The 25696-nt window shown below is 40.2% G+C and overlaps 1 protein-coding gene across 1 annotated transcript; it reads right to left on the bottom strand.

The window, feature by feature from the left end:
- Window positions 1-1205: 1205 nt before the first annotated feature.
- On the bottom strand, window positions 1206-24569 carry BEND2 (BEN domain containing 2). Its single transcript, XM_040056913.1, has 12 exons — window positions 24317-24569; window positions 17956-18102; window positions 16127-16287; window positions 14368-14439; window positions 14095-14169; window positions 13308-13412; window positions 10870-11383; window positions 9688-9891; window positions 8592-8728; window positions 7765-7978; window positions 6460-6663; window positions 1206-4214 (listed from the first exon to the last, which is right to left on the bottom strand). The coding sequence occupies exons 1-12, from the start codon at window positions 24327-24329 to the stop codon at window positions 3982-3984; spliced, it is 2079 nt and encodes a 692-aa protein (XP_039912847.1). The 5' UTR covers window positions 24330-24569; the 3' UTR covers window positions 1206-3981.
- Between the last annotated feature and the right edge of the window lie 1127 nt (window positions 24570-25696).

The raw sequence follows: 25696 nt of genomic DNA, 5'->3' as shown, positions 1-25696 counted from the left end.
ACCCCCATGCTGAAATTGTAATTTAAACACATACATAAGCCTGTCGTTCAGGTGATGTTTAGTGTTCTCACGTCAGGCACAGGTATCATCATACCATACACTGAACAAAAGAAAATAGTAATTATGCAACAGACCTATGAAATTATCACATTGCCATTTCTATACGAAAATACAAATAAAGAACTGCACAAATATTTAGTTCTTTCTGCAGCCTATCCTAAAATCCTGTGACTATCTGAATAAACACTTGAAGAAAATAGCAAGCATTGACATTGTTCTGAGTTCTGGCTATAAAAGCCGAACACAGCCGTAAGATGGGTTGTTTACATCCACACTCCAAAACCGGCAAAAATTCTGATCAGAGCCTGCGGGGTGCACCAAGACCCCGCAGGTGCCCAGGGCAGCTTGGCCCTGTCCCTCTTGGCCACCCTGTGCCCTCGCCCCTGCCAGCCCCATCCCCTGCAGCCCTGAGTGGGCAGGGGAAGCAGTGTCCCACTCACAGCCCTGCTCTGCGCTGGCTCTTGCGCGACACTCGCACCCGCGGTGCTGCTGACCACGCTCTGGGCTCCACTCCACCCGTGTCCCGTGTCCCGTGTCCCTGCTGGGCAGGGAGCAGCTCACACCAGAGCACTGTGCTGGGAGGGACGCGTGCTGCCCGTGCTGCAGGTGCCCGGCCCCAGCCCTGGCTGCTCCAGCTGCTCCCTGACACGAAGCGCAGAAAAGAACTGTTCATTCCTTAGGTCACATCCAGGGATCCACAGCACCTGGCAGTGAATGCTCAGCACCTCTACCAGCCCTGTTTTATGCCTTGAAAAAGGACTAACACAGAAACTGAAAGAACGAGGCCTCGTCTACTAATTCATCAGTATAAAGGACTTTCTTACAAATTTTATTCAACTTCTACCCTTTTGTGGAAAGCTGTTTTGAGTAACTCGCACACAGCTGTAAATGACAAGTCAAGTCCAGAAGTGTTTGTTTTGGTTTACAGTCTAGGCAGTGCCAAATCGTCACACCTCAGTCAGAATATCTCTCAAAGCCCTGGTTCTTCAAAGGACGTCAGAAGACTCTTTTCAGATGAAACTGTACTTGAACTGTAGATTCATGACACAAGAAATACTTAAGACATGCAGATATAGTCAAAGAGCTATTATACTTTTATTTGTAAAATACTTTATTCCTAACAGCAAAATACTTTAATTGTACTTTATAAAAGTTAGCAAAATTTGATACATTTGAAACAGAAACAAGAAAACTATTTCTACTTCAATTACTCAATTTTCTTTTCAAGATGGAAGCTATAGGTATGCATCACAGACTTAACAGATTTCAGTGTCAGACAAGTCATTCAATAAATATATTCTTCTACCATTAAAATCTGTAAAGGGCCATGAAAAACATTCGTAAAACTACTGAAAAAATATAAGCATTTTTGGTTTTTTCTGAAGTTTGGAACTAGTAATATCTATACACAACAAAGTTCTTGGCATTTACAACAAGGACTGTACAGAAAGTAACAGAAAAAATTGTTAATAGTACACCAGAACAACCAAATTTGCTGTACAACATTTCTACCGAAGAAAGAAAATCAGAAATTCAGTCTATTTCTTGAATCTTAGAGAGGACTTCCGCAAGGAAGTGGCAGGAGGAATTTAAATTACCAACTGATTTAATATTTGATAAGGCCATTGCATATCCTAAATTTCAATTAAAAAGCTGGTCCTATACACTGTACAGAAGACTGTTTGTTATGAACAGAAGTTGATTTGAGAATGAGAAAATTCACTGTTTTATCCCATTGCTAACAAATAAACTATGAAACCTTTGCCTTGGGGAGGACAGGATTAGTTATTTCTAATGCTGCTATGTACAGGCATTATTCTGGAAGCCACAGTTTCCACAACTCTCAGAAGTAAAATCCATTCCCTATGCCAATCTTCCAAGAAACTTCCTTCTGTGGAGAAACTGGACCTCTGAGACTGCACTCAGACCCAACACAAGTGGCAAGTTCACACAGCAGCAGCCAGTACAGGCACTGGGAGGACTCTCTGGCGCTGAAAACACGGAACAGAAAGGCTTATACCAACTGCATGGAGTTCAACAAGGGCAAGGGCTGGATTCTGCACCTGAACGGGGCAACCCTGGCTGCATGTATAAATTGGAGAAGGAGAAGCTGGAGAGCAGCTATGGAAAGGGTCTTGGGAGTCCTGGTTGATGGCAAATTGAACATCAGTCAGAAGTGCCCTGCCAGCCAGGAGGGTCAGCTGTGTCTTGTGGGGCATCAGCATCGCCAGCTGGACAAGGGAGGGGATTGTCCTGCTCTGCTCTGCACTGAGGCAGCCTCACCTTGAGTGCTGGGGACAGTTTTGGGCACCACAACACAAGACATTCAGCCATTAGGGAGTGTCCAGAGGAGGGCCATAAGGATGGTGAAGGGTCTGGAGGGGAAGCCATGTGAAGAGCACTTTGTCTGTTCAGCCTGGAGGAGACTGAGGGGAGACCTCATTGTGGTCTTCAACATCCTCACAAGGGAAGAGGTGTGGCAGGTACCAATCTCTTCACTCTTGTGACCAGTGACAGGGCCCGAGGGAATGGCCTGAAGCTGTGGTAGGAGAGGTTTAGGTTGGATATCAGGAAAAGGTTCTTCACCCAGAAGATTGCTGGGCAGTGGAGCAGGTTCCCAGGGAAGTGGTCACAGCACTGAGCCTGACAGAGCTCAAGAAGCACTTGGACAATGCTCTCAGGCACACACTGTCATTTTTGGGGATGATCCTATGCAGTGTCAGGACTTGGACTTCATGATCCTGATATGTCCCTTAGAACTCAGCATATTTTATGATTCTATGATTACTTCCGTTTTTGAAAACAAGCAAACAAAAAACCAAAATAACAAAGAACCTATGCAACAAAAAACTACATTAACTTCTGTACAGTTACTGTTGTTGAATTATAACTTACCAATGAAACCAAGCAAGATGTGAAATTGAATAAATACAGTAATTAACTTTATTTTTAAAAGTTCGACATCCAAGTGATTTTGAAAATTAGTTTGTTAAAATTTGTTTGTTTTTTTTTAATATAAAACTTAGCGTACTAATAAATCTTAGTCTTGTGTGAACAGAAAGGAAAGGCAAGGACATCAACATTTGTCATTGACAGGTGCTTTTCTGGACTTCATACCACCTACAACAAGGGATTTGCTGAAAATGTGAAGCCTTAGCTGCAGTAACCGTAAGATGCTGGAGTTCAGGATCCTGAAGAAGTATTTTCCTTAAATTTCATTAAGAAAAACCAGAAACAACCATTGGATGGTTCATTTTTTGGATGTGTTTTTTTTGTTCTTTTTGTAGAGCTAAATCAGAGCAAAGCAGTATTACCAGCTGTAGTTACATTGTTGTCTGCCTCTTATCCTACAAAAAACACTGATACAAGAGGCAAAGATGTGAGAGATCATACAATCATTAAGGTTGAAAAAGATCATCAAGAAGATCATCAAGTCCAGATACAATGAGTTAACTAAATGCAATTTAAAATATTTTTTTCCTTTCTGGTAATTTTGCTGAAGATATCCAGTTGTCAAAGCAAATTTCATTCCTCGCACATAATGAGATAATTTAGCTGGCTATGATTCACCCTCCAAGGAGGACCACTCTTTCCTCTCCTCTTTTCCATCTGCTTCTGCTGAACTGATGTACAGTGCATCTTTTCTAATCAGATTAATCTTTCAGATTCAATGAATCATGAGAAGAAGATGCTTTTAAGAGAGAGCACATTGCAAATGCAACAGGGAACAGTGAAAATAATTTCTGAGGAGCACAAACGCTACTTATGCAAGGAATTAGGGCTCCCAAGCCTTTTGCTAACTTTGGTCTCTATTTAGCGCTGCTGAAACTCAGTTGAATAGGAGAGCTCGGTATTACAGGCTTCTGCACGGAATTAATAAAAACCTACTAAATTAAGATTTGAGGCAGATGCTAGAGAGCTTCAGTCTGAGAGATGAGAGTGCTGCTTTCCACTGGCTTTACGGTAGTGGGATCCTCTGGAGGACTCTGCATTCGAGGACCGCACTGCCGGGGCTCTCTGGCGCATTCCGGATGAAGCCTTTTTAAGCTCATGTCTGAGACTGCGGATCGTGCTGTTTATGGCGCCCACGCATGCCTTCCAATCATATCCACTTTCATTTAGATCAAAGGATGGAAAATTCTCTTTAAGAAATTCTAAAAATAAACAAGTAGGTAATAGTGAGTTATCAATTATTTATGCAAGCTCTATACTCTTTCTGGATATAATTAAGTTAAAACAAGTGCATGCTACCAAACCAGGACAATTAGGCATATTACAAGCCTTGAAAAGCAAAGCAGGGCAGATACTGCTTTCCCCCTTTCTGTTATATTTGAAAACAAGGGGAAAAACGTCTAAGCATAAAAACAAAATAAGGAAAGAAAATGTGACCATGTGTGTGGCTTTGATCTTCTGAAGTGCTGAGTAACTTCAGCTTCTAATATCGTCAGCTAGCAAAGAGAAATCTTGAGCTCCATTTCAGAATAACCAGTATTAGGCAGGACCAAGCTCTCCTTCAGAGGATATGACTACTATATTCACTAAAATTAATGACAGCATTTCAGCATAACACATGTACAGAAACAACAGTGACAGAAAAATTGTGAGAGCTCTTTCCTTACTGTACTGCAAACAAGGTCAGTAAACAAACACTTGAGTTTGGTAACGGTAAGATAAAAAGGGTAGGACTGTGGTACCTTTCTCCCCTTCCATGAGTAAAACCAGTAGTTTATAACAAAAATTAATACTAGTTTTTAAAATTAGTGACGAGTGACTGTCCTTCTGAGCTGAGCTGAATTACGTTTTCTCTAAGCAACCCCATAAAAGACTTAAATAAACACCAAAAAGAAATTCTCATCTGTAATTTCAAATCAAGGCAATATTGCTTCTCCTTCTCTGATTAACATCTAGATTTACCTTTTTAGTAGAAAGAAAGGTACAGGTAGTAGATATTGTGTCAGCTTTGTTCTTCCACATACCAACAAGTAAAAATCTAGTATAGTATCATTTTTTATAGTTAATATTTTAACTTGTAGTTACAAACCTGGAAACTCATTTTGCCAGAAAAACTTTGGTCTGAAGGAAGAAAGTAAGTGAGATAAAAACTTGTGCTCTTGCAGTTCACTCTGCTCCAGGAAGAAAGGTGAAGGGGAGAATAAGTGTCCCTTAGGATGTTCCTGCTATAAGCTGTGCTGAGAAAGGATACACTAGCTGTTGGCTGTAGCAGCAGCCAGGCTTTCTATACTTCCATCTCCAGCAGTAAATTCAAGAGTACTTGACCTCAGTTGAACAGCACAAAACTACTGGAATTCCCACAATCTACAGAGCCTTTGTACATGGTCCACAAAACAGCATTTAACGTTGTATCTTTTCTTTCACCAAAACTGACCAATTTTGGGGATTACAGTCAGGCTATGCAGAGCCCCTTCCTGATCTGCAGGGTAACATTCAGGGAGCTTTATACCTCAAGCTATGCCCAGATGTCACCCCAGCTCCATTTTATTTAGCATGAATGCTGTTCCCTCAGATGCAGTACTTCCCTGCTTCTCTCCCCCATCCCAGTGGCTGGGGCAGAGAACAGGACAGGGAGGAAGAAGGCGAGCAAGTACCTGTGTGGTGTTTAGCTCCCTGATGGGTTAAAACACAACAGTTGCTGAATTCCACTTCATAAGCTCTCCTTGTTTCCAGTCTTTAAATATGTCTTTTTTGCTCCAGAGCTCAGTTATGAATTCCCTGCCCAACCTGTCGCCCCACATCTCTCTCAGATCTCCTAAGCATCAAGATGGACACTCGAGTGCTTGCAGAAGGCTGTTCTCAAAGTTCTGTCAACTTTCCTGAGCTCCTCTCCTATTCAGAGCTGTCTCTCACAGGCTCCCATCTGTGACTTACCCAAATATTTTGAAGTGTGCTCTCCCAAGTTACCTATACTCAGACCTCTCCAACTCTACTCAGGACCTTGGGGCCCATGATTTCATAATCTCTACAGGCAATGCCACCACCAATTATCACACAACAACCCTTTTTGTGAAGGGAGCCATAACCTGCTGTACATGACGTCTCTGCTCTCTGCTTTCATCCTCATAGCCCCTGTATCAAGAAATTATCCCTGATGTCCTCCAGAATCCTCAGGGACTGCTCCCATCTCCCACTGCATTGCCCTTTCAAGCCAATGTCAAGACAATTGAGTTTTTCCATACAAACCAGGTTCATGATCTGGAGAGTTTCTTGAGCTACTAAAATATAACTTCATTTACTTCCTCTCAATTTGTTCCACTGCTTGCAGAAATGCCTGTAAGAATAGTTTCACAGACTAATTTCTGAAGCTCTATGCTTTGTTCATAGGATACAAAGTTAATACTCCAATAGTTTCCCCACATTATAACTTAACAGAGATTTTCTTACCTCTGAGAGCATTAATTTTATTGGAATCCAGTGGGCTCATGCCACGGTCGAGACTACCATACACATTGCTTTTCACCAGCACATCTTCAGGGAACATATGACGAATTAGGTAGCGAGCTGACAATTCTGGCCGTGTCTTCCCCTTAGCAACGTAAATGACTGAGAAAGGCAATTGAATATTGCGCCATGGGCTCCCAAGAGGTTCTGGAGAAGACGTCATGGAGGAAAGTGAGATATTTTACTCATCTAACACCGACCACACTTCAAAGTTGCTGTATTAAATCAAAACTGACACAAGAAGTTCACCCAGAAACTATTCTACTTGCTTGGAAAGACCAGAGCAAAACCATAACACTACAGCTACTGATAACGTGAAACCTATTGCAGACACATGGCCAAGCAGACAGAACACCCTGCTTGGCTTACAACCCTGAAGAGTACTTCTGGTATGTCTTCGGCAATGCAACCTGCATTATTAATTATTGCTAACTTGTTTCATCTCATGTGAAAAGATGACGCTTTTCCAAGTACAGAAGTAAATAAAAGTTGTGCTATTTCAGTGGTGCTTAGATCTTCTAAGTGGAAACAGAAAGAGTGAAATGTTTTTTTAACTACTTATACCTAACTTCACAGCAAACATTAATAAGAAAAAATGCAAAATTTTTAGTACATAAAGAGGTCTGTGGGACCTGACTAACAAATTCTGGGTGCAGGAACAGATCTGATACAGCCCCAAAGTGATCCTAATTGAATAAATTACTTCCAAGGGCAACTAATCTCAGATAATTTTCCTTGAGGGTCTCTAAGCATCACACGTTGTACATAGAATTTTTTCCCAATGCATTTGTATATTGAACACTTCCACTAAAAAGTGAAAATATAAAGGCTGCTTTAAGATTTTTACTGTCCTAAAGAGTCAGTTTTGCAGAAAGGTGTGCTTTTTCTTCTGAAATTGCAATACCATTCAATAGATATTCTGAGCTAGCTTACTTTTTAAAGGCAGAATATCTACCAAATAAAAGAAGAAAGCCAGGGCGACTGAACAGCTTCAGAATGTCACAAGGGATAAGCATTATGGGACACTGGTAGATGCATATATTTTGTTAGCCAGATACAATGCTCTTGCTCATTCCCAAAAAGACTTTCTATGTATACAGCACATTACTACCTTAAGAGAAAAAGAAGACTCACATAGTTCAGAAAATCCCTTTACTATGCAATTATACCTACAGTACCATCTTTTGCCTCCACTGACCATTGAAAATGTAATTAGCAATCCCAGAAAACAAAAATTTCATTGCTTACCCATAGGTTCCAAAGACTGTTTTTTCCTGACCAAAGATGTCTGGAAAGCTTCTGGAAAGTTATCCAATCCTGAATTCTGCAATGTGTCAGTTATGGAACTGGTCATTTTCTGAGAGCTTTTAGAATTGTCTTCACTATTTTCATTATAATTTAAATCTACACAATGAGATGTATCAGGAGCATCAGAAACTTCTTCTTTCCCCTCAGTTGTCTCCTGAAACATTCAATGAGGTTAGTACACACACTGAGAGAAGCACACCCGTTTGCTAATTAGTGTTCCAGTTTACTTCACATTTAGTATAAATTAGCTTTCAGATCTTTGCAATATAGCTACTCCTGAATTTCTATCATGAAAACCACAGGTAGAACAGTTAATAATTATTCAAAAATGTGCACAGAGCACTTTAGAAGTAAATGTAGCTGGAGGTGTTTTGGGAGTGATGTTTCAGTCAATATAAAACTGAAATGCATGCTGAATATATCAGAAAAAAAAAAAAGCATGCGAAAACAAGTGTTAAGAGCTACTTGTTTAAGCTCTCAATCAAATTTCACACTACATCTGGGCAATATTTACAGTGATTTTCTTTTAGTATTCTATGCCTGAACAATTCTTAACTGAACTCTGGACACAGGAGCAGGAAGAAGCAGAGCAGAAAACGGCATACTCCAGTATTCCCCACATGGAACCAGTGCTGCAGTCAGCATGCCTGTCCTGAGCAACACAGAGACAGAACCCAAGGAATTGCCAATACAGCACTTGTACCATAAGGAGGTCAAATAATTAGTCTGAGAAAAAAGTGCAAACTTAGTACTTAATAAATCATCACCTTAGGAGAACTTGCTGAGCTTCGTTTGGTTTCAGAGCGTAAACAGCGGATCATAGAATTGACATTTGTGATACAGGTTTTCCAGTCTTTTCCATGCTCACTCAAATCATAGGTTGGAAAATTAGTTGCAAGAAACTCTGCATATAAAATATAGAAAATGTTTGAAGCTTCATGACAAAGCCCAGTATTTAGAAGTATCCTAATTTAGAAAGAGACAGAAAGCTAACTAAGCTTTCTTAGTTAGCTAACTAGCTAACTAAGCTAGCTTCATGTTTACTGTTCTCCATTTACATGCTTCAGATTTCCATCGATAAATAAAGACAGTAAACGTATGTTTTGAAAACAACCAGCATTATGAATTCATTATGTTCTGTGATACTTTTTGAGATGTTGTGAATAATGCTTTTATTACATTAAACATTTCCTGGTAGAATTAGGCAAAATATGTGATTTATCATACTAACTTTTAAAAAAACCCCAAAATCAACACCACCACCATCCCCCCAAAAGAAGAGAGACAGGGTAATGCTGCAACTATTTCACATGGCTTATATAATCTCACACTCAATTTTAACCCTTTAACACATATGTGCCATGGGATTTGTGTAAACGACTTGACATTTATTAAAAAAAGCCCCCTCCATCTTCACCACTTCTCACTCAAGAGAACTGAGTATAAGAGTATTTCAAAAACACCAGTTAATGTTTCTCGTAAGTACACCATGGCCATAAACCAACCCAAATCAACCAAACAAAAAACCACTGACAAAATCCATGGCACACACAAACACAAAATAAACTGCAATTAAAAATTTAGAGCCAAGCAAGCATGAATGATGAACAAGATGTACATAAAACCAGAAGAAATTTGATTAATTTTATTCAAATTGAAGAAAAACTAACATTGAGAATTACAAAGCAGGACTTTCAAAACAAAAAGATACTGCAGAGTGGAGCACATCCACCATGGCGTTTATCTGCTCACCAGCTGCCAGATAATGATTAGCCAGAAGCATACAGAAAAGGGCTCCTTTAAAGTTCAAAACTATGTTAAGTATGAAAGAAGTAAATCTGTGCATTTTGGAAGGCAACACACCTCTTATCGCAGCAATTTTGTTTGGATCCAATGTCCTGCGTCCCCGTGCACTCGCTCCCATAATGCTGCACAATAAAGTTTTTTTGGGGAACAAGACACGAACCAAGTGGCGTGCTGCAAACTTGGGTTTAGTCTTCTGCTGAGCCTTCACCAACTGGCTTCCAAGAACTTTCACATTTCTTGCTGGGTCACCGACAAACTCTTCTGTAAAACAAAAACATTCAAAGAAAAAAAAAAATTAAAATTCCAAGTGAGTTGTTAAAAACAGAACATTTTTTCAAAATCTTGACTCTCAGAGTATATTCTCTATTACAGTTAATTCAACTACGCGTTACTACTTATCTTCGCTCTTACAAAAGCAGCTTTAAATTAGAATGTTAACAGAAATATCTTTTTGATTCACATTAACCACCAGCATAACTGGAATCAAAACACCCAAGGAATTATATTAGATACACAATTGTCCACAATGTTCACACTGGCCTATTTTTCATATGTGCAGATACCAGGTATGTTTTCAAGACAATGACTCACAAAGAGGGGCATATCCATACACAGAACTGCTAAATCATAAACTGTTTACAAATTTTTAGATAGCTACCTGAATATTTCACCTGCTGTTCATGCAGCTTTTTAATTGTACAAATGTATTTTTTAGACCAAAAGGAAAGAAGTCATAGCTCGGCCTTGCACATAACTTAGGGCACTTACACTTTAGCAAGGTGTTAGTTTTTAATGCATTGTGCTATTTTATATGTGTATCTTTATTATAATGCAACAATGTATAGAATTCTTGTTTTTCTTCGGAATGAAGTATTTTGAAAGAAACAAAACACTGGAGGATTTGAGTATAGAAAGGATATTTCATGGATAAAATCACCCACAAAGAAAACAGGTAATTTCTTCACAGAGATCAAGTAAACCGCTTTCTTAAAACATGCACACAGGCATATGCCTCACCTAGCTTTAGTGGCAATCTCTTTTGCCTCCTTCAACACATGGATAGCACGGACATATTACTCATGAATTATAAACAGAATAAAAAAGGGTTACATTAAGAGAAAAAAAGAGAGAGCCTAGAGTTAAAAGAACACAAAGCACCTACTCTAAATCAAAGGCTTGTGGTAGTACCAGCCATTTTTTCTGCCTTTGTTTCTGAGAATTTATCACAAAGGAACTCACCAAAGCTAGGATTGATTAAGTCTGAAGAGGATGGTAGCTCTTCACTAATATTCACATCCTCAGATGCATTTCTGCAGTTCAACTCCACAGCATTATTTTCCTGACTGGGCTCAGATGGTGCTGGTATCGATGGTGATGCCACGGGTGAAGATGCAACGTTGACAGTACTTTCCACAATACTGGGAGGAAGATTTGATTGTGGTGAAAGGTCAGGCATCCCATTAGTTGCTGTATATGATGAATGCAATGAATGTGTAGAAACTATGGTGGGGAGTGGTGGGCTCTGCCTTCCAACAGGCTGCTGACATTCAAGCTGAAAACTCTGCGGGGCATGTTTTACTTTGGAATTGACTTGAACGTGGCCATTTTGTAAAGCAGCCCTTACACCTGGGCTATGCCTTCCCTGGCCTGATGAAGGGAGATGAAGACTTAAATCCCTTTCCATGTGTTTTTGTACTCTTATTTTTCCTGAAGGCAAATGACTGGAACTTCTGTATGTAAATCCAAATGGTTTCTGCAAACATGATTCAGAAAACAATTAAAAGGTTAAATTAGACATAGCTGATAATTTTTGGGGTTTTTTTAGCAAACCAGGAAAATTAGATTTTAGTAATTATGCTATAGGGAGCAAACTCTTCAATGAAGTAGTCTGTGTCATTAACTCAGAGCTACCATGTTTTAGCCTTCCCTCTACTATCTTCTATTCTCATTTGTATTTGCAGCACCAGGAGTCTATCTGGTCAGTTTCAATGTTTCTCAAAATTTTTCCACTTGGGGTGGTGGCAAAATTACTTTCTAGACCTCTATAAAAAGTAAATAGACAAAATAAAATTTAAATTTTTTCAGTCACTGACCCAGTTGTTAGCTGATGGAATTTTCAAGGAATGTGTCCACTGCCATGCTAGCTCCTTTCAAACAAGAAAAAACCCCAAACATTTTCTCTTCTTTACTTGTTAGCTGAAAACATTAAACATTCAGATCTCATCTACAATGACAGCAATATTCCAAAGAGACTGAGGTGGTCAAACTGAGAGATGGGCTATGTTTTCCATCACTTCAAGTACTTTTATTAAAAAATCATACAGTATGCATTCTAGTTCAAAACACAAGTCACTGACCAGGAGCCACCAAATGTAGATTTGTTTTTCTTATTTTTGTTTAATTTTGGTGGTTTTGTGTGTTTGTTTAGAGAAATCTCATTATATTTTACCCTTGTAGCCTTAAAAAAAAATCTATGACCTTAAGGAAGTCTTATGTATCTGAAAGTTTTGTCAGTTTCTCCAGCTTTTGGAGTTCATCTAATTAAAAAAAAGTACCCTTACTCCATTCCATTAGCCCTTCACAAGTACAGCAATGGTACAGCTATAAAAAAACCCAACAGCATCCCTGATGGTTTTAAATGGCAGAACCTAAGAAAATAGCTGGCTAAAGAAAAATAAAAAAAGCAGTGCAGGTCACTTTTAACCCCAAAGTCCAAACATTACAGCAGCTGCGATCCCACATATCAGAGGGGAGGGTAAGAGCACAGAGGTCTTATAGGGTTCACCTGTAGGTGACAAGATCAGTTTATTCCCTGAAACTCGTTTTAGATGTGTGGACAGCACGAGCTTGGAGATGACAATAAAAATACATTCCAAATAAAACCTAGTATCCTACTGATAGCTGACAGGTGAGAAATCCAACTCCATCCACCCTTAAAGCAAATGGCCTTACTGCTGTCTTGGTATCTCCTGATGGCAGAATCATCTCTGCTACATTAAAAGCTTGGTAGTGTTGATGACAAAAGAAGTCATTATGGATTTTATGACCTTTTTCAAAAATCATCTGTTATACTTTCCTTTTAAAGATAATTGTTAGAAGTACTAAAAATTGTGTCTCCTTAGTTAATAGTAGATTGACCATTTAGGAACAAAACAAATACTCTGTACTCTATATCAAACATTATTAAAAATGTTTAAAAATGAATTTCCATTTAAAAAATAATAAATTCTATACTGTAATGGATATGACAACATACTGTTGAGATCTAATGTTTGGCAAGCCAATTGAACCTACCTGACTGATGCTTAAACTCTCTTCTAACTGCAGAAACCAATGAGAAAACACATCACATGTTGCAAAGATACAACAGCAATATACTGAAGTTGAAGATGCACCTACACAATTAACTTCTATTCATGGAAATACAAATAGAATTTTACAGCATCTATCACAGTATCCTGAATTTGATGAGGGTAACTGTCAACCTGTCAGTAACACAGGAAACTGAAGCTGGCACATAATCAGAAATCTCAAGTAATTTAATTGAAATAGATTCCAAGTCTACTATTTTAGTACTGATTTTAATCTTAGTGAAAGGATAGGGATTTTTAAAATGAGCATCAGAAGAAATGAGAGAATTAAAGCAAAAATAAATGTCTTAGATCTTTAATACTCACAGGTTTGAACAACAATGGCTTTATACGAGTATGCTGCATTTCTGAGACCTTACGATGAAGCAGGTCAAATTTTTTATCCAACTTCTGAATGGCATCATACATGGCCTGTCAACAAACATAAGACTGAAAACAGTACTGTTTTACAAGAAACCAACCTAAACCTGGAGAAACCAATAAAGTTCAACTAAAAGCTAAACTCCCTCCCTAAAACTTAGCCAACTTCCTTCCACAGCACTGCTGAGTGCTTAAGGAGACTCACAAGGCATTAACACTTGGCTATAAACCACTTACAAGTTGACTTCCATTAAGCATGGGCTGAATGACTCCAGTCACACAAGCGCTCTCATGAATAAATATGGGATGCTTTTAATTTTTAGTACAGTTATTTTCAATTTTGCCAGTTCCTACTTCAGAAATCAAAGGGAAAGAACTCACAAAACCAACACTAACGGGATTTTTTGTACACCTTTGGCAAGCGTTATGTACTTTCAATAGCTGAGTGTGTATCACTGCCATATCTTTCCCATTACTGTGAAGCTCCTCCCAATAACTAAACTTTATATTTTGTATTAAAGCTTAATATTTGAAAATATTAACTTCTTATGAGAAGTTCAGAGAATATGAAGGAGATTAGTTTTACTTTGAAAATATTGTAGTTATGTGAGCAATAAACAAGCAAACAATTGGAAAAGATCACTGGTTGTCAAGTTAATAATACAACTCTTCTGGAAGTTTAAAACTAAGACTGTATAAACACCATTTCAGATATAAAGGAAAAATAAGATACCTGGCAATAACTGAGGACCTCCATGAGAGGATTCTGCTGATATTCAGTATAAGAAGCTTCAGATAAAATGCTCTCCTTTTTCATTAAAACAATAATTATATATAAAAAAGAAAAGAAGAAAAAAAAAGGAGTGTAAGGTACTAATAGATAAACGGACTTAGGATATCACATTAAGCAAGTAAATCCCAACTTCAAATCTCTCATGCCTAGCCCAAAACATGCATCCCCAAAGCAGCTTTTCAAAGTCAGTCAAACAGAAGAAAATTCACTTACACATTCATAGTCTGGTTCATACTCATAAATGACACTGTCACTGTCTTCAAATTCTTCTTCCCTTGTTCTCATCTGGGAAATAATATAATTAACATTTAATAGTTTGAAAAGTTAAAGACTTCTCCTAGGAATCCAAATTGGACACTTTTGGTTTTAGCTGTAATTCCCTCCCTTGGCTACAAGAGGGCCCAAGAAAACAAGACTTACCACAGTCATCTTATTTATGTACTGGTGTATTAAAGAACTTTCCTGTCTGACCACTCAGGGGACACTCTGGGGGTCACCCAGAGACTGTAACTCCTGGGACTGAAGCCCCTTTGCAGTGGACGGCTCAGGTGCTCTGCCTGACTCCCTACATACTCTACTTCCACAGTCAGGTAAGGTCTCCTTATCAGCTTGACCCTGGATTTGCTACAGCAGAATCTCAGACCTCTTTTTTCAAGTAATTTTACCAAGGAACAGGACATATATAAGTATATATATGTATATACATATATATGTGTATATATATATATGAAAAATAACGTGCACTTTTATTTATTCTAAGGCAGAACTTTCTCATCTAACTATACATACTCATCTAACTCATCTAACTATACATACAGCCAAGCTTATGCAATCATAGAATCATGGAATCACTTAGATTGGAAAAGACCTCTGAGTCCAAACGATGAGAGTTTAGTGGCTATAACTGAAAGCACAAGCTGTAAAAAATTCCTAGAAGAGGCAATTTGCTCAGGGCTTGCAAACTGCTTTTAACCAGGAAGAACGGCGCCACCACCTGGGCAATCCCGACATTTTCCTTCTACCGGATGGATGCCGATCCCATCCACCACACACCACGGATTTAATGCGTCTGCTGGTGGTATTTTCTTTTAAATTTTATTTTTTTAACTGATCAGGTTTTATTTTAGAAATAGAAGGATCGCGGTGGGGGAATGTGGGTGATGCTTCTGTTTTGTTTACAACAGGCAAAATTCAGTGACTGCTAAAACTGTGGAGATTTTTCTGGGAGTTACTGAAAAACACCTGAAGGACAACTGAGTAGCTGGTCACAGCCAGGACGGCTTCAGAAGGGTGAAGTCCTCCTGTCAAAGTTAATTTCCCTTTATGACAAGATGACCCACCTAGCTGATCAAGGGAAGTCAGTTGATGTAATCTCTTGGATTTCAGTAAAGCTTTTGATACTGTCTCTCACAGGATCCTCTGGACAAAATCCAGCATGCTGCTGGATAAACACATCATGGGATGGATGAGTAACTGGCTCATGAGCCAGGCACAAAGGGTTACAGTGAATGGGGTGACATCAGACTGGGGACCTGTCGCTAGTGGGGTTCTGCAATGGCTCCATCCTGGGCCCTGTGCTTCTCAACATCTTCATAAATTACATGGACACAGGACCGGAAGGGAGACTAAATTTTCTGATGACACTAAGTTGGGAGAAGCCGTTGACTCCTTTGAAGAGGTGAAGAAGCCCTGCAGAGAGATCTGAACAAATCAGAGGCTGGGCGACCACCAACTGTATGAAGTTTAACAAGGACAGTGCTGGATTCTGCACCTGGGATGGCACAACTCTGGATGCACAGACAGACTGCAGAGTAGGAGGCTGAAGACTTGCTGGAAGCATCCATGCATAGATATCCCACCCATCTTCAGTGGGATGGCATCAAATCACCACACAACAGTGAGAAAAAATATATATTCCAAGTAACATTGAAACTGGTCTCAAAACAAAGGGCTATTGTTTGGTGAAACATACCACATTGTGTTCTGCTACAGCAGGACAAAGTCGTTTTCTTTTATTATGCAAAACCAAAAAATCCATATTTTCAGGGCTGTGACCATTTCCTCTCTGCATCCTTGAAGAATGGCTCATTTGTGAGGCTGTTTGATCAGCAAGCATTGGCAAGCCTTCGCTTCCTGGAAAAGTGAAGAGAAAGTGTCCCACTGCATTAAACGTCTCACTACAGTAAAAACAGGCACAGTCTCCCTTCCTTTTTAAACTTTCAGACAGCTTGATTATTTGAAATTTGCTTATCAGCATAATATCAAACAGTTATTTATCCAATTAATTTTGATCAGAAATGATAAATTCAATTTTGTTTTTTTCAAACATAATGGTATTAAAAAAGCACCAGTAAAAGTAATACTTTTTGAGCGTAAATGGCTAAGAAAAAGTTAAAATAAAAGGTGTTCTGCAGTATGCAGGGAGAAATAAAGACCTAGATCTCTATCTGCATGATGTTGAGCTTGCTCTGACAGCTTCTTGTTGTAGGCAAGAAGATACAAGACAAAAGTAGAAGAAACTTGCTTGGACAGACAGAATGAGATCTGAAGGAAAGGCACTACTCTACAAGACATCAGTCTAAGATAGTGGTTGAATAAAATCAATCAGAAAGAATTTCAGTTTCAAGTTCAATATTTAAATTTGAGATAAACCTGTGGTGTGTTTCATTCATATATCTCACTATACTTGATTTTAACTAGACAATATCTAATGCTAATACACCCAAAGACAAGAAAATCATATTTTATCTTTTAAGAAACAACTGCTCTCATCACAATTAATTTATTAACAATGAAATAATTACTCCATGTCCTAAACCAAGGTCAGCAACTGTCTATGATAGCTTTTTGGGCAGAAATTTTAATTTTGGTGGGGTTGTTGGCTTATTTTCAATAAGAGACAAAACCCCAAGTAAACCATCCAAACCATCCTCCAACTCCCAAATTTGTTTTTAGATGTAAACATACAGAAAACTACAGAATACTCTACCGTCAATCAGAAGACCAAAAAGACTAAAGGTCCTCAGAAGCACCCAATAACACTAAGAAACAGATGTTACTCGTGTCTCTGAAGAGAAATACTGATGGGATTCTCCATAGAGTTAACTGGCTCAATTACAAAAAAAAAAAAAAAAAAAAAAGCATCCCCCAAACTAGAAAGGGCCTTTACCAGTTACAGTAATTTTCCTCACTGACTTGGTAATACTGCTACAGGACTTCATAAATGCTTAGAAAAGCTGTGACAAATTTTTGTCTGGGCCAATGAAGCACTGGGTAAGATTTCTTGAGAGATTTTGATCTTGCATGTTAAAATAAATACACTGAATTAGAGACAGACACAAATAAATACAATGACTTAGAGACAGTCACAATGGCTACTTACCACTAATAATTTATCATCTTAAACAACCATCTCGCTATCATTACACATTAGCATCTCCAGTACTAAGTTACACTGGACAGATTATCTAAAAAACTAGTTTTTTAGGTTAGGTTCTTTCATGACATTTATTTTCCCAAAGTGTTTCCTAATTTATTCCTAGGTATACTTACCTTTACAAGTAAGTAAAATGTTCTCTTTTTAAAATGTAATATTTTAGCAGGCTCACCATTTATAAGGACCTCAAAAGTAATAAAAAGCACTTACCTTTAAAGGTTGCCGAGCAATTTCTATAAAGTAGCTTTCTAATAAAATGTGTTTTAGAGATATGGGTAATATGGAAAGCACTGAATCCAAAAGCACAGAACATATGGCATTAAAACTAGCCATTAACTATCACAATAAAAACTAACAGTAATTACCACAGGCAAGTTGACTCATGTGGTGAACAGCACTGTTTGCTTCAGAGTTCTGTTGCACTGGCATGAAGCTTTGGGTGGACAGTCCATTGTCTCCATGGTCTATAATCACAGCTTCATCCTCTTCCTCAGCCTTCACACACACATAATCTATCAGCAGATGCAGAAAGAGAAACAGGTAAGACTGCAGGCCATTCTGCGCATCAGGTGACAACTGCAGTGCTTGTATCACACCTAGCATTATCTCAATTGTACCGTGGGCTATTATACATTTGGCTTCACTTTAGCATCTAAACGCAAAGTCACCTTTAAACACAGACTCTAAGTTTTTAACACACACTAAAATGGAAGCATCTTACTATTGTTTGGATGGTGGGATTTCTGAAACTATTCGGCACCCAGTTCTCCCTAAACTGTGCAGCTTCAACTGGAACAGTTATAAGCCAATAACAAGCACTTCTACAAACTCCACTTTTACATATTCAAGCATATGAAAAAATGTATTAATTTGGTCTTGAAGTTTTACTTTCATAATTAAGACTTGCTTAATACACTTGAAACAAACTAGTCTACAAATCCTAACTGTATACTTCCTACTCAGATCAATCCAAACATTAGCTCCCAATGCAATACAGCGCAGAAACACTAAATGGCAAAACTCCAGTACCAGATTTTTTGCAATTAAACACACTACAACAAGAGAAAAATGGTTTCAGAATAACTATATTACAGTAATTATTGCTAGATCCAGCGTTTTTGACAAGGTCGGGGAGGGAGTGGAATTTGTTCCTGATAAAACAAATTAATGGAAGGAACCTCATCAAGTTAGGAAATAAAACTTAAATTCAGCCAGCACTCATGCATGACACTCTAACTATGTGTAACACAGCCTGAATATTCCACAGGGTCTCTGCCCTGTTCAGTGCACAGGTCAGACTGAGCTCCAGGAATGAATCAGAACTGTATGAGTGGAACAGCTGTCTGGGTCTCTACTCTCACATATTCAATTCACTCCAAATCCTGCTCTCTTCCAATTTCCAAAAGAGACTAAAAGGTAAGAAGGACATTGAATTCCACAGGTCATTCAGTTTTCTCTCTGGCCAATACTCCCACTCAATGCAAAAGACATACATCAGGTTTTGGATTTGGCTCTCATCACATTAAGAAACTGATGGTCTGTTCAGAAACACCCATCAACTGCCACAGGTGTAAACAAAGACAAAAAGCTACCCAGAGCAGAGCTGACCTGTACAAAGGAGTTTAGCTGAGGACACACTCTAGGATATGCTGCTTAGACTGCCAACAAGAGAACAGTATAGAAGTAAACAACAGGCTTACTCATGAACTGAATTTAGGTGCAGCTTTTAGCAAAACACTTCAGTGATACTCACTGACTGAAGTTCATTGCAGCCTAACATGAGTTGTTAGCGTGTGAATTATTTAACTGCCTCACAGGCAGAAATTTCTTTGTTGACAATCATTTAGTATTACACCTGCTTTGGGAGAGAATTAATGAAGAGTCAATAAAAGTGCATCTGCATCAAAGCAGGAGGGATGAGAATCCTCTCTGCCTATTTCCCCAACCAGGATGTCAGATTAGTGCATGCATGGTCTGACAAATGCCCTACCCACAGCTGGGTCTCTGCTGTCCTGCAATCCTCTTTCTATCCCTAACTAGACAAAGCAGTGCAAATCGTATGTTATTTATGCAACCCTAATTTACATCTTTGCCACCGATCCCATGCCTCACTCAAATAACACAAGCAAAACAACCCTACCTGATCAGCCATGGCATCACTCAAATGTACAGCAGACAGAGTGCTGAGTATGGAAGAGATAAAATTCTGTGTGCAACCAGCACATAGAAAAGACATGGCAATGTCAAAGGAGCTCCATCTGGACTACAGGAAAGCCAGTATGATCAGAATTTAGGAGAGTTTCTACAAGTGATTGATACTGAAAGCAGGCCTCAGTCTTTCATACCCTCTACCACCCTCCCCTAAGTAAGTTTCAAAATCAGAATTTCAACAGTGCCATGGACTCTGAGCAGAAAGTGCTTCCAAAGCCTGCAGCTACACCAACTCACAGCTGGAGAACAAACATAAACCAAACAGGAAAACACAGAAAGGAAAACCACCTCAATTAAAAAAACAAACAAAACCAGAACAAAACAAACAAAACAAAAAAAACCCCAAACAAACAAACCCCACCCAAAACCCCCTAAAAACAACAACAAAAAAACCGAACCCACTCCCCCCCCCCCAAAAAAAAAACCCCAAAACCACAAACAAACCACAACCCCCCCCTCCAACCTACAACACATTTCTATAATGACATGGAAACAATCCAGCAACAAGCAGTAATCTCTCATTTGAACCTCTCAGGTGATGGCCAGGATCCTCGTCATCCCCATGCCTTTTAATTTACATCCACACACTGCTAAACATGGCTGCTTTCACACACAGAAAGGAAATTATTCTGTCCTCAGAACAGCTTTTACATGGACAATTAAGAAACTTGGATTAGAATACACCACCCATTTCCAGGAAGCCTTATTAGTATGACTGGTCACACTGCAACAATAAGAAAGGCAGCTCCAAGAATGTAGACTCACCTGCTTTATACCAACAACTTCTTCCTTTCCCTAATGCATTCTAGTTGCCTGGCCTTCAAAGTCAGTGGACAAACTTAAATGCCTTTGCTGTAGATTTGACTACATTCATCAGCAAGAGAAATATATATGTGATCAAAAATACTTTGTTTATAAGACTGTTGACGATCAAATAAAGTTTACTTACAGAATATTTAGAATATTATTCATAACTTCAAAAACTTGTGACAAGAAAAAACCAGTTATTTATCCATAATCTGAAAGACACTGTAACTTAGTCCTCTAAGCAATTCTAATTATTTCTGATGCTTCCTTGAACTGTCACGAATAGAAAATATTGTTATACATATATAGCATCAACACCTGACTCTCAGGTAGAAACCCCAAACTGCCAAATTCTATGGATTAATTTGTGCTCCTGAAAAAAAAAAAAAAAAATGAAGCCATCAAGTGTTTTTTACTTCTATCTTGGATAAAGATGCAACTGCATTTCTTGTGCCAAGTTAGTTATTATTATACTTTAATTCACTCCACTGACAGAAAATTTCATTACACGGCTATTTAGATGTTTCCAGTAAGTCTTGAAAGGAAATTATAAATTTAAAAAGTGTGACTAAGGAAATATTTCAGGTTTACATATTTCAAACATGGCTTTACTGTGAAGTGGATTACACACTAGTAAGACTTACTAAATAGGCTGATTTGTCCAATCATTGGATGAAGTTATCAGTTTAAGAGAACTCTGAATTTCTGTTTGAAAACTGAAGAACCAGTCATCTAAAATTAGAAAACATAACCAAACCACTTTCCTTTTTAGACTCAATACATACTCTGAGTTATATGACACACGCCACGACTTAGAATTTTCAGTAGAGCAGTAGGATCTGATAAAAGCTTGAAGCTCATTAAAAAATGTATATTGTACAGAAAAATATTTATAGACAGAGCAGTCCAGTGAAATGACCATATTAAAAAGCCAAGATTTGAGGTGATCTTTTTAACTTTTAAGATGTTTAAGTCCATCAATTAGAATTCTTTCATCAGGAGACTGTCCTCACTTCTGCACAAAATCATCAGGTTGAAGAATGTTAAAGGCAATTACACTTTAATTATTTACACCCCAAACTGTCCAACTCTGTGCCTAACCCTGTACTATATTAAACTACATTTTTTTATGCAGCACTGTGACGGCAAGCATCACAAAGAATTTATTTCCAGTAACCAACAGAAGGATATAATTAAAAGTAATTAGGACCTGAAAATGTGTTGGTATTAAACATCAATAAACACTAAAATCAAGCGAACAAACAAACAATCTCAAACTCTTTCAAAGGCAGATTGAAAAGAAAAACATTAAAACTCAAAAAAACCTCTCAAGCAACTATGAATTGCATACCAAAACAAATCAAGCAAAGCAACCCCACCCCAACAAATAAGGAAGTTACGTGGTTTGAAACTAAGCCAACAAAAGGAGAGACAGCTAACCTTAACTAGGATGATAATTAGATCCTGCGCTATTTATGGCATGACACTTGTGCTAACATACACAAGAAAGTGAACTAACACAGGGGAGAGCCCAAGAAACACCAGTGCCTTTCAGTGCTAGTATCATCCCATTACAACTCTAAGTAATCAGCTGCCCATTAACTCAATCTCACTGCAGACATAACTGGGAGTTTTAGGCAGATTTGTGCATACTATGATAATGATAGCTACAAGCACAGAAATACAACCAGATCTGATGCATCAGCTGAAGTCTGAAGATGACAGACTATTTTTTTCCTTCTCCAAGTATGTTACCACTAAAATACATCACATAAGTCAGTGGTGTAAGGAAGGACTTGTACTGAATCATTTTACCTGATGAACGCTCTCACTTGCTGCAGAAACACAAATATAAGTGACCATCAAGTACAAAATGGTAAAGGGAGATTGATGAGAGAAATGGCTGAAAGCACCAGTTAGTACTAAATTCTATCTTAAACTCTACTACAGAGTTCCCAGAGGGCTTCTTGCAAAATCACTAAAAACGTTTCACAGAAATCTGGTGGGTTTGTTTAATTTTCTACGAGTTCAGTTACATACACCTCTGTATTTCTGCAAACATTACCGCAACACACCCAGGTGCAACAACCAGCCATAGAAGCTGTAAGTCAAGCCAGATTTTACAAAGACATTTAAATACTGCACTCAGAAATAAATGGTAGCCCTCACCTCAAGTCACATCCTTGAATTTATCATACTTCTGATTATTTTATCCATCCTCTGGATATGTTGTCTGGGATCACAGACACCAGAATACTTTACCAGAGATAAAATGCTTAACAACAGCCTCTGAACACTGAAACAGTTAATTTAGAATGCTGTTGTCAGAATTTGCAACAAACTAAGACAACAGAAAGGAACGTTAAGCTCATTTAAACCAATTACTGCGGCGAGAAAGAAAAAATAAAACCAGATTTCCTGTATTCTTACATGTCGTATTTAGACCACTGACACGATAAAACCACTGGAAGTTAAAGTAAAGCCACTCTCACACAAAGACCTTTCGTGTTTATTAGGACTGGAGTTTCTACTGTACTTTTTGATTGAACCATATTATTAATGGCACATATTTTCTATTGACAGAAATTAGTACAGGCTTAGTACTTACTAAGATTACTGAACTACAAACAAAGCCAATCAGGAAACAAAGGAATTGAGAACAAAGAAGGACCAACAAATTACGTTTATGTTACGTTTATTTAATAAAAATTATATCGCAATTGCTGTGCTCCCACCCTCCTGCATCTCAGTCCTACGCCTTTAATTCATGTTGATGCTTGCAGAACTGCACAATGAACTGGCTGTTTCCTAATCAGAAAAGTTCCTTGAACAGTGAAATCACACAAGAAAATCTGGCATCTGAGCAAGACACAACCGGAACTTCTTCAGAGGGCAGGCCTGTGATTGCAACAACCTAAATGGGCATAAATGAATCTGAGTCTCTATAAACACCCCTCCCCTGAAGGGCAAGACAAAGCACGTAATTAACATAAATAGACCTGTTTCGGTCCAAAGTCAAGGTGTCTGAAGTCTAAGACACTTAAGCTGTGCTGTGCATTCTATCTTCTGACAGACAACACATTAGGTCAGGCCTCTCACTTCAGGAGCATCATTCATCTCTCTCTTACTCAGGTTTTGCATCCAAGTAACTGCAGCGCTGGGTGAACCTGTCAAAGCTGAGGCCCTTCAACATTTTGGCACTACGTTCAGCTGCCATTTGAAAGAAAAAGCAAAAGCTTTTTGGAAAACGAAAGCAAAATCTCCCTCTGCCATCAACACTGGAACTGACGCAACCAAGCTGTGGCTGGGCCACACTGCTTCTGAGCACTAACTTCCCCGAGGGTCCTGTCCCGGGACCACATTCCCGAGGAGAGCCCCTGGGTCGCGCTGGGCCCGCACCCCCTGGGGGGCGAAGCGGCGCAGCCGCGCCCGCCATGTCCCCGCCCGCCATGAGCCCCGCCGGCCGCGGCCCCGCGCCGCGAGCCCCCGCCGGCGCTGACGCGGCGGCGACGGGCAGGAGCGGCAGCCAATGGCAGCGCCGGCCGCGCGGGAACGGGCGAATAGCGACGGGCGCGGTGGGCGTGGCCCCGCCGGCTCGGCAGCGGGCGTTGGGGCTGTTGCGAACGATAAAGGGAGTATTTCCCGCGCCTCGGCGGCGCCGCGTTTCGCTCGCCTCCCTCGGCGGAGCCGGCCGGCCGCCAACCTTACCCTCCTCGGACATGGCTTGCTGGGGCGGCTGAGCGCGGGCTTCTCCTCGAGCGGGTCGGGCGGCGGAGCGAGCCGGGGCTCGGCACGGGCAGGTGTGGCCGGAATGCGGCGTTGGAAACGGAAGCGGCTTCTCCGACGCAAGAAACTGTTTTGGAGCAGTGCGGCTGCGCGCTGGGCGCGGGGGCGCGCCCGAGAAACGGGAGCGCGGGGGCCGTGCCGCCTGCTCCTTCCGCAGCCGCCGCTTGTGCGCAGAAGTCCGCCAGGGAGCGAGCCAACGAAGCCGCTAAACAGCCTGTCCGCTCCCGCAGCAGCCAGCCGGCCAATGGCCAGCTAAACAGCCGGTCCGCTCCCGCAGCAGCCGGCTGTGCCCCCACCCCTCAGTATCCGACCAGGCCGTCCGCTCTCCTAGCAACCCGGCGGCCCGCTCCCGCAGCAGCCCGGTCGTTCCCGCCTCAGCTAGGCAGCCAGCTGGGCCACTCTGGGAGCAGCTAGTCCATCGGCGGGCCCTTTCCTCCAGCAACCCGCCAAAGATACGCTGCCGGGCACGACTCTCGAGTTAGGGAAAATGCCCGGGCTTTCTCTGCGCCCCACTCGGCTGCCTGGCGATGCCACACTCTGCTAGCCGAGGCCATACTGAGGGCAGCAAGCTCCCGTTCATGCAGATTATTTGGGCTCCTGGGGAATGCGGGGCTGCCGAGCTGCTCCCTGGGGCCCTGCACGAGGTCAGAGCCTGTTGCTTGTGCCATTCACAGCTCCAGGTTTCAGGATACAAACCCATCTAGTTCTCTTTGCACACCAACAAATTGAGTTTTGGTGGCCTGCAAGGCCCCTTGTTTTTTTGATTCGGGGCTGGGGATCAGCAGGTGCCGGAGACAGCCTGCCCAGATGCCGTGTGGGTGTCCTGAGGCTCCCCCATGGAGGCACAGGAATCTTTCTGGAGGTATATCTTCGGGGAGTGGTGGGAAGAATCAAAGAACTAATTAGGTTGGGAAAGACAATCATTGAGAGCATCCAGCCCAGCCTATTACTTGACACCATGTTATCTGTTAGAGATGGATGGTGTGGTGATTGAATCTCATAAATGAGGAATGGGTATTACATGTGGTAGAAGAAGTTTTGTTCAGGCTTAAAGTTCTTTTGATGTGTAACTCTGTTGTTGTAGATTGGTTTTGGACCCCTTTTTTGTTGAACTGCTTTAATCTTTTCTTCTTCCCTCTGTATTGTTGCTACCAGACAACCCTGGTCATCAGACATTTGGGGGAGGGCATGTACTCGTGCCCCTTGCATGTGGCAGCCAGGAATGGGGGAAGCTTGTTCTTGGGGGTCTTGGAGTGACAACACCTCAACTCCAGTCAAGTTGCAAGAAGGTCTGCACGAATG

Source organism: Hirundo rustica, chromosome 2 (assembly GCF_015227805.2).
Source record: "Hirundo rustica isolate bHirRus1 chromosome 2, bHirRus1.pri.v3, whole genome shotgun sequence".
NCBI classification, from domain to species: Eukaryota; Metazoa; Chordata; class Aves; order Passeriformes; family Hirundinidae; genus Hirundo; species Hirundo rustica.
Note: the sequence above shows the minus strand (reverse complement) of the source record. Positions and strands in the feature narration are given on the sequence as shown.

What these genes read in the sequence shown, in the direction of transcription:
- BEND2 (XM_040056913.1), bottom strand. An exon ending in ATGAACCAGACTATGAATGT is followed by an intron (nt 14,170 to 14,367) that starts GTAAGTGAATTT and finishes TTAATGAAAAAG; the next exon opens with GAGAGCATTTTATCTGAAGC. An exon ending in GCTCAGCAAGTTCTCCTAAG is followed by an intron (nt 7,979 to 8,591) that starts GTGATGATTTAT and finishes TGAATGTTTCAG; the next exon opens with GAGACAACTGAGGGGAAAGA.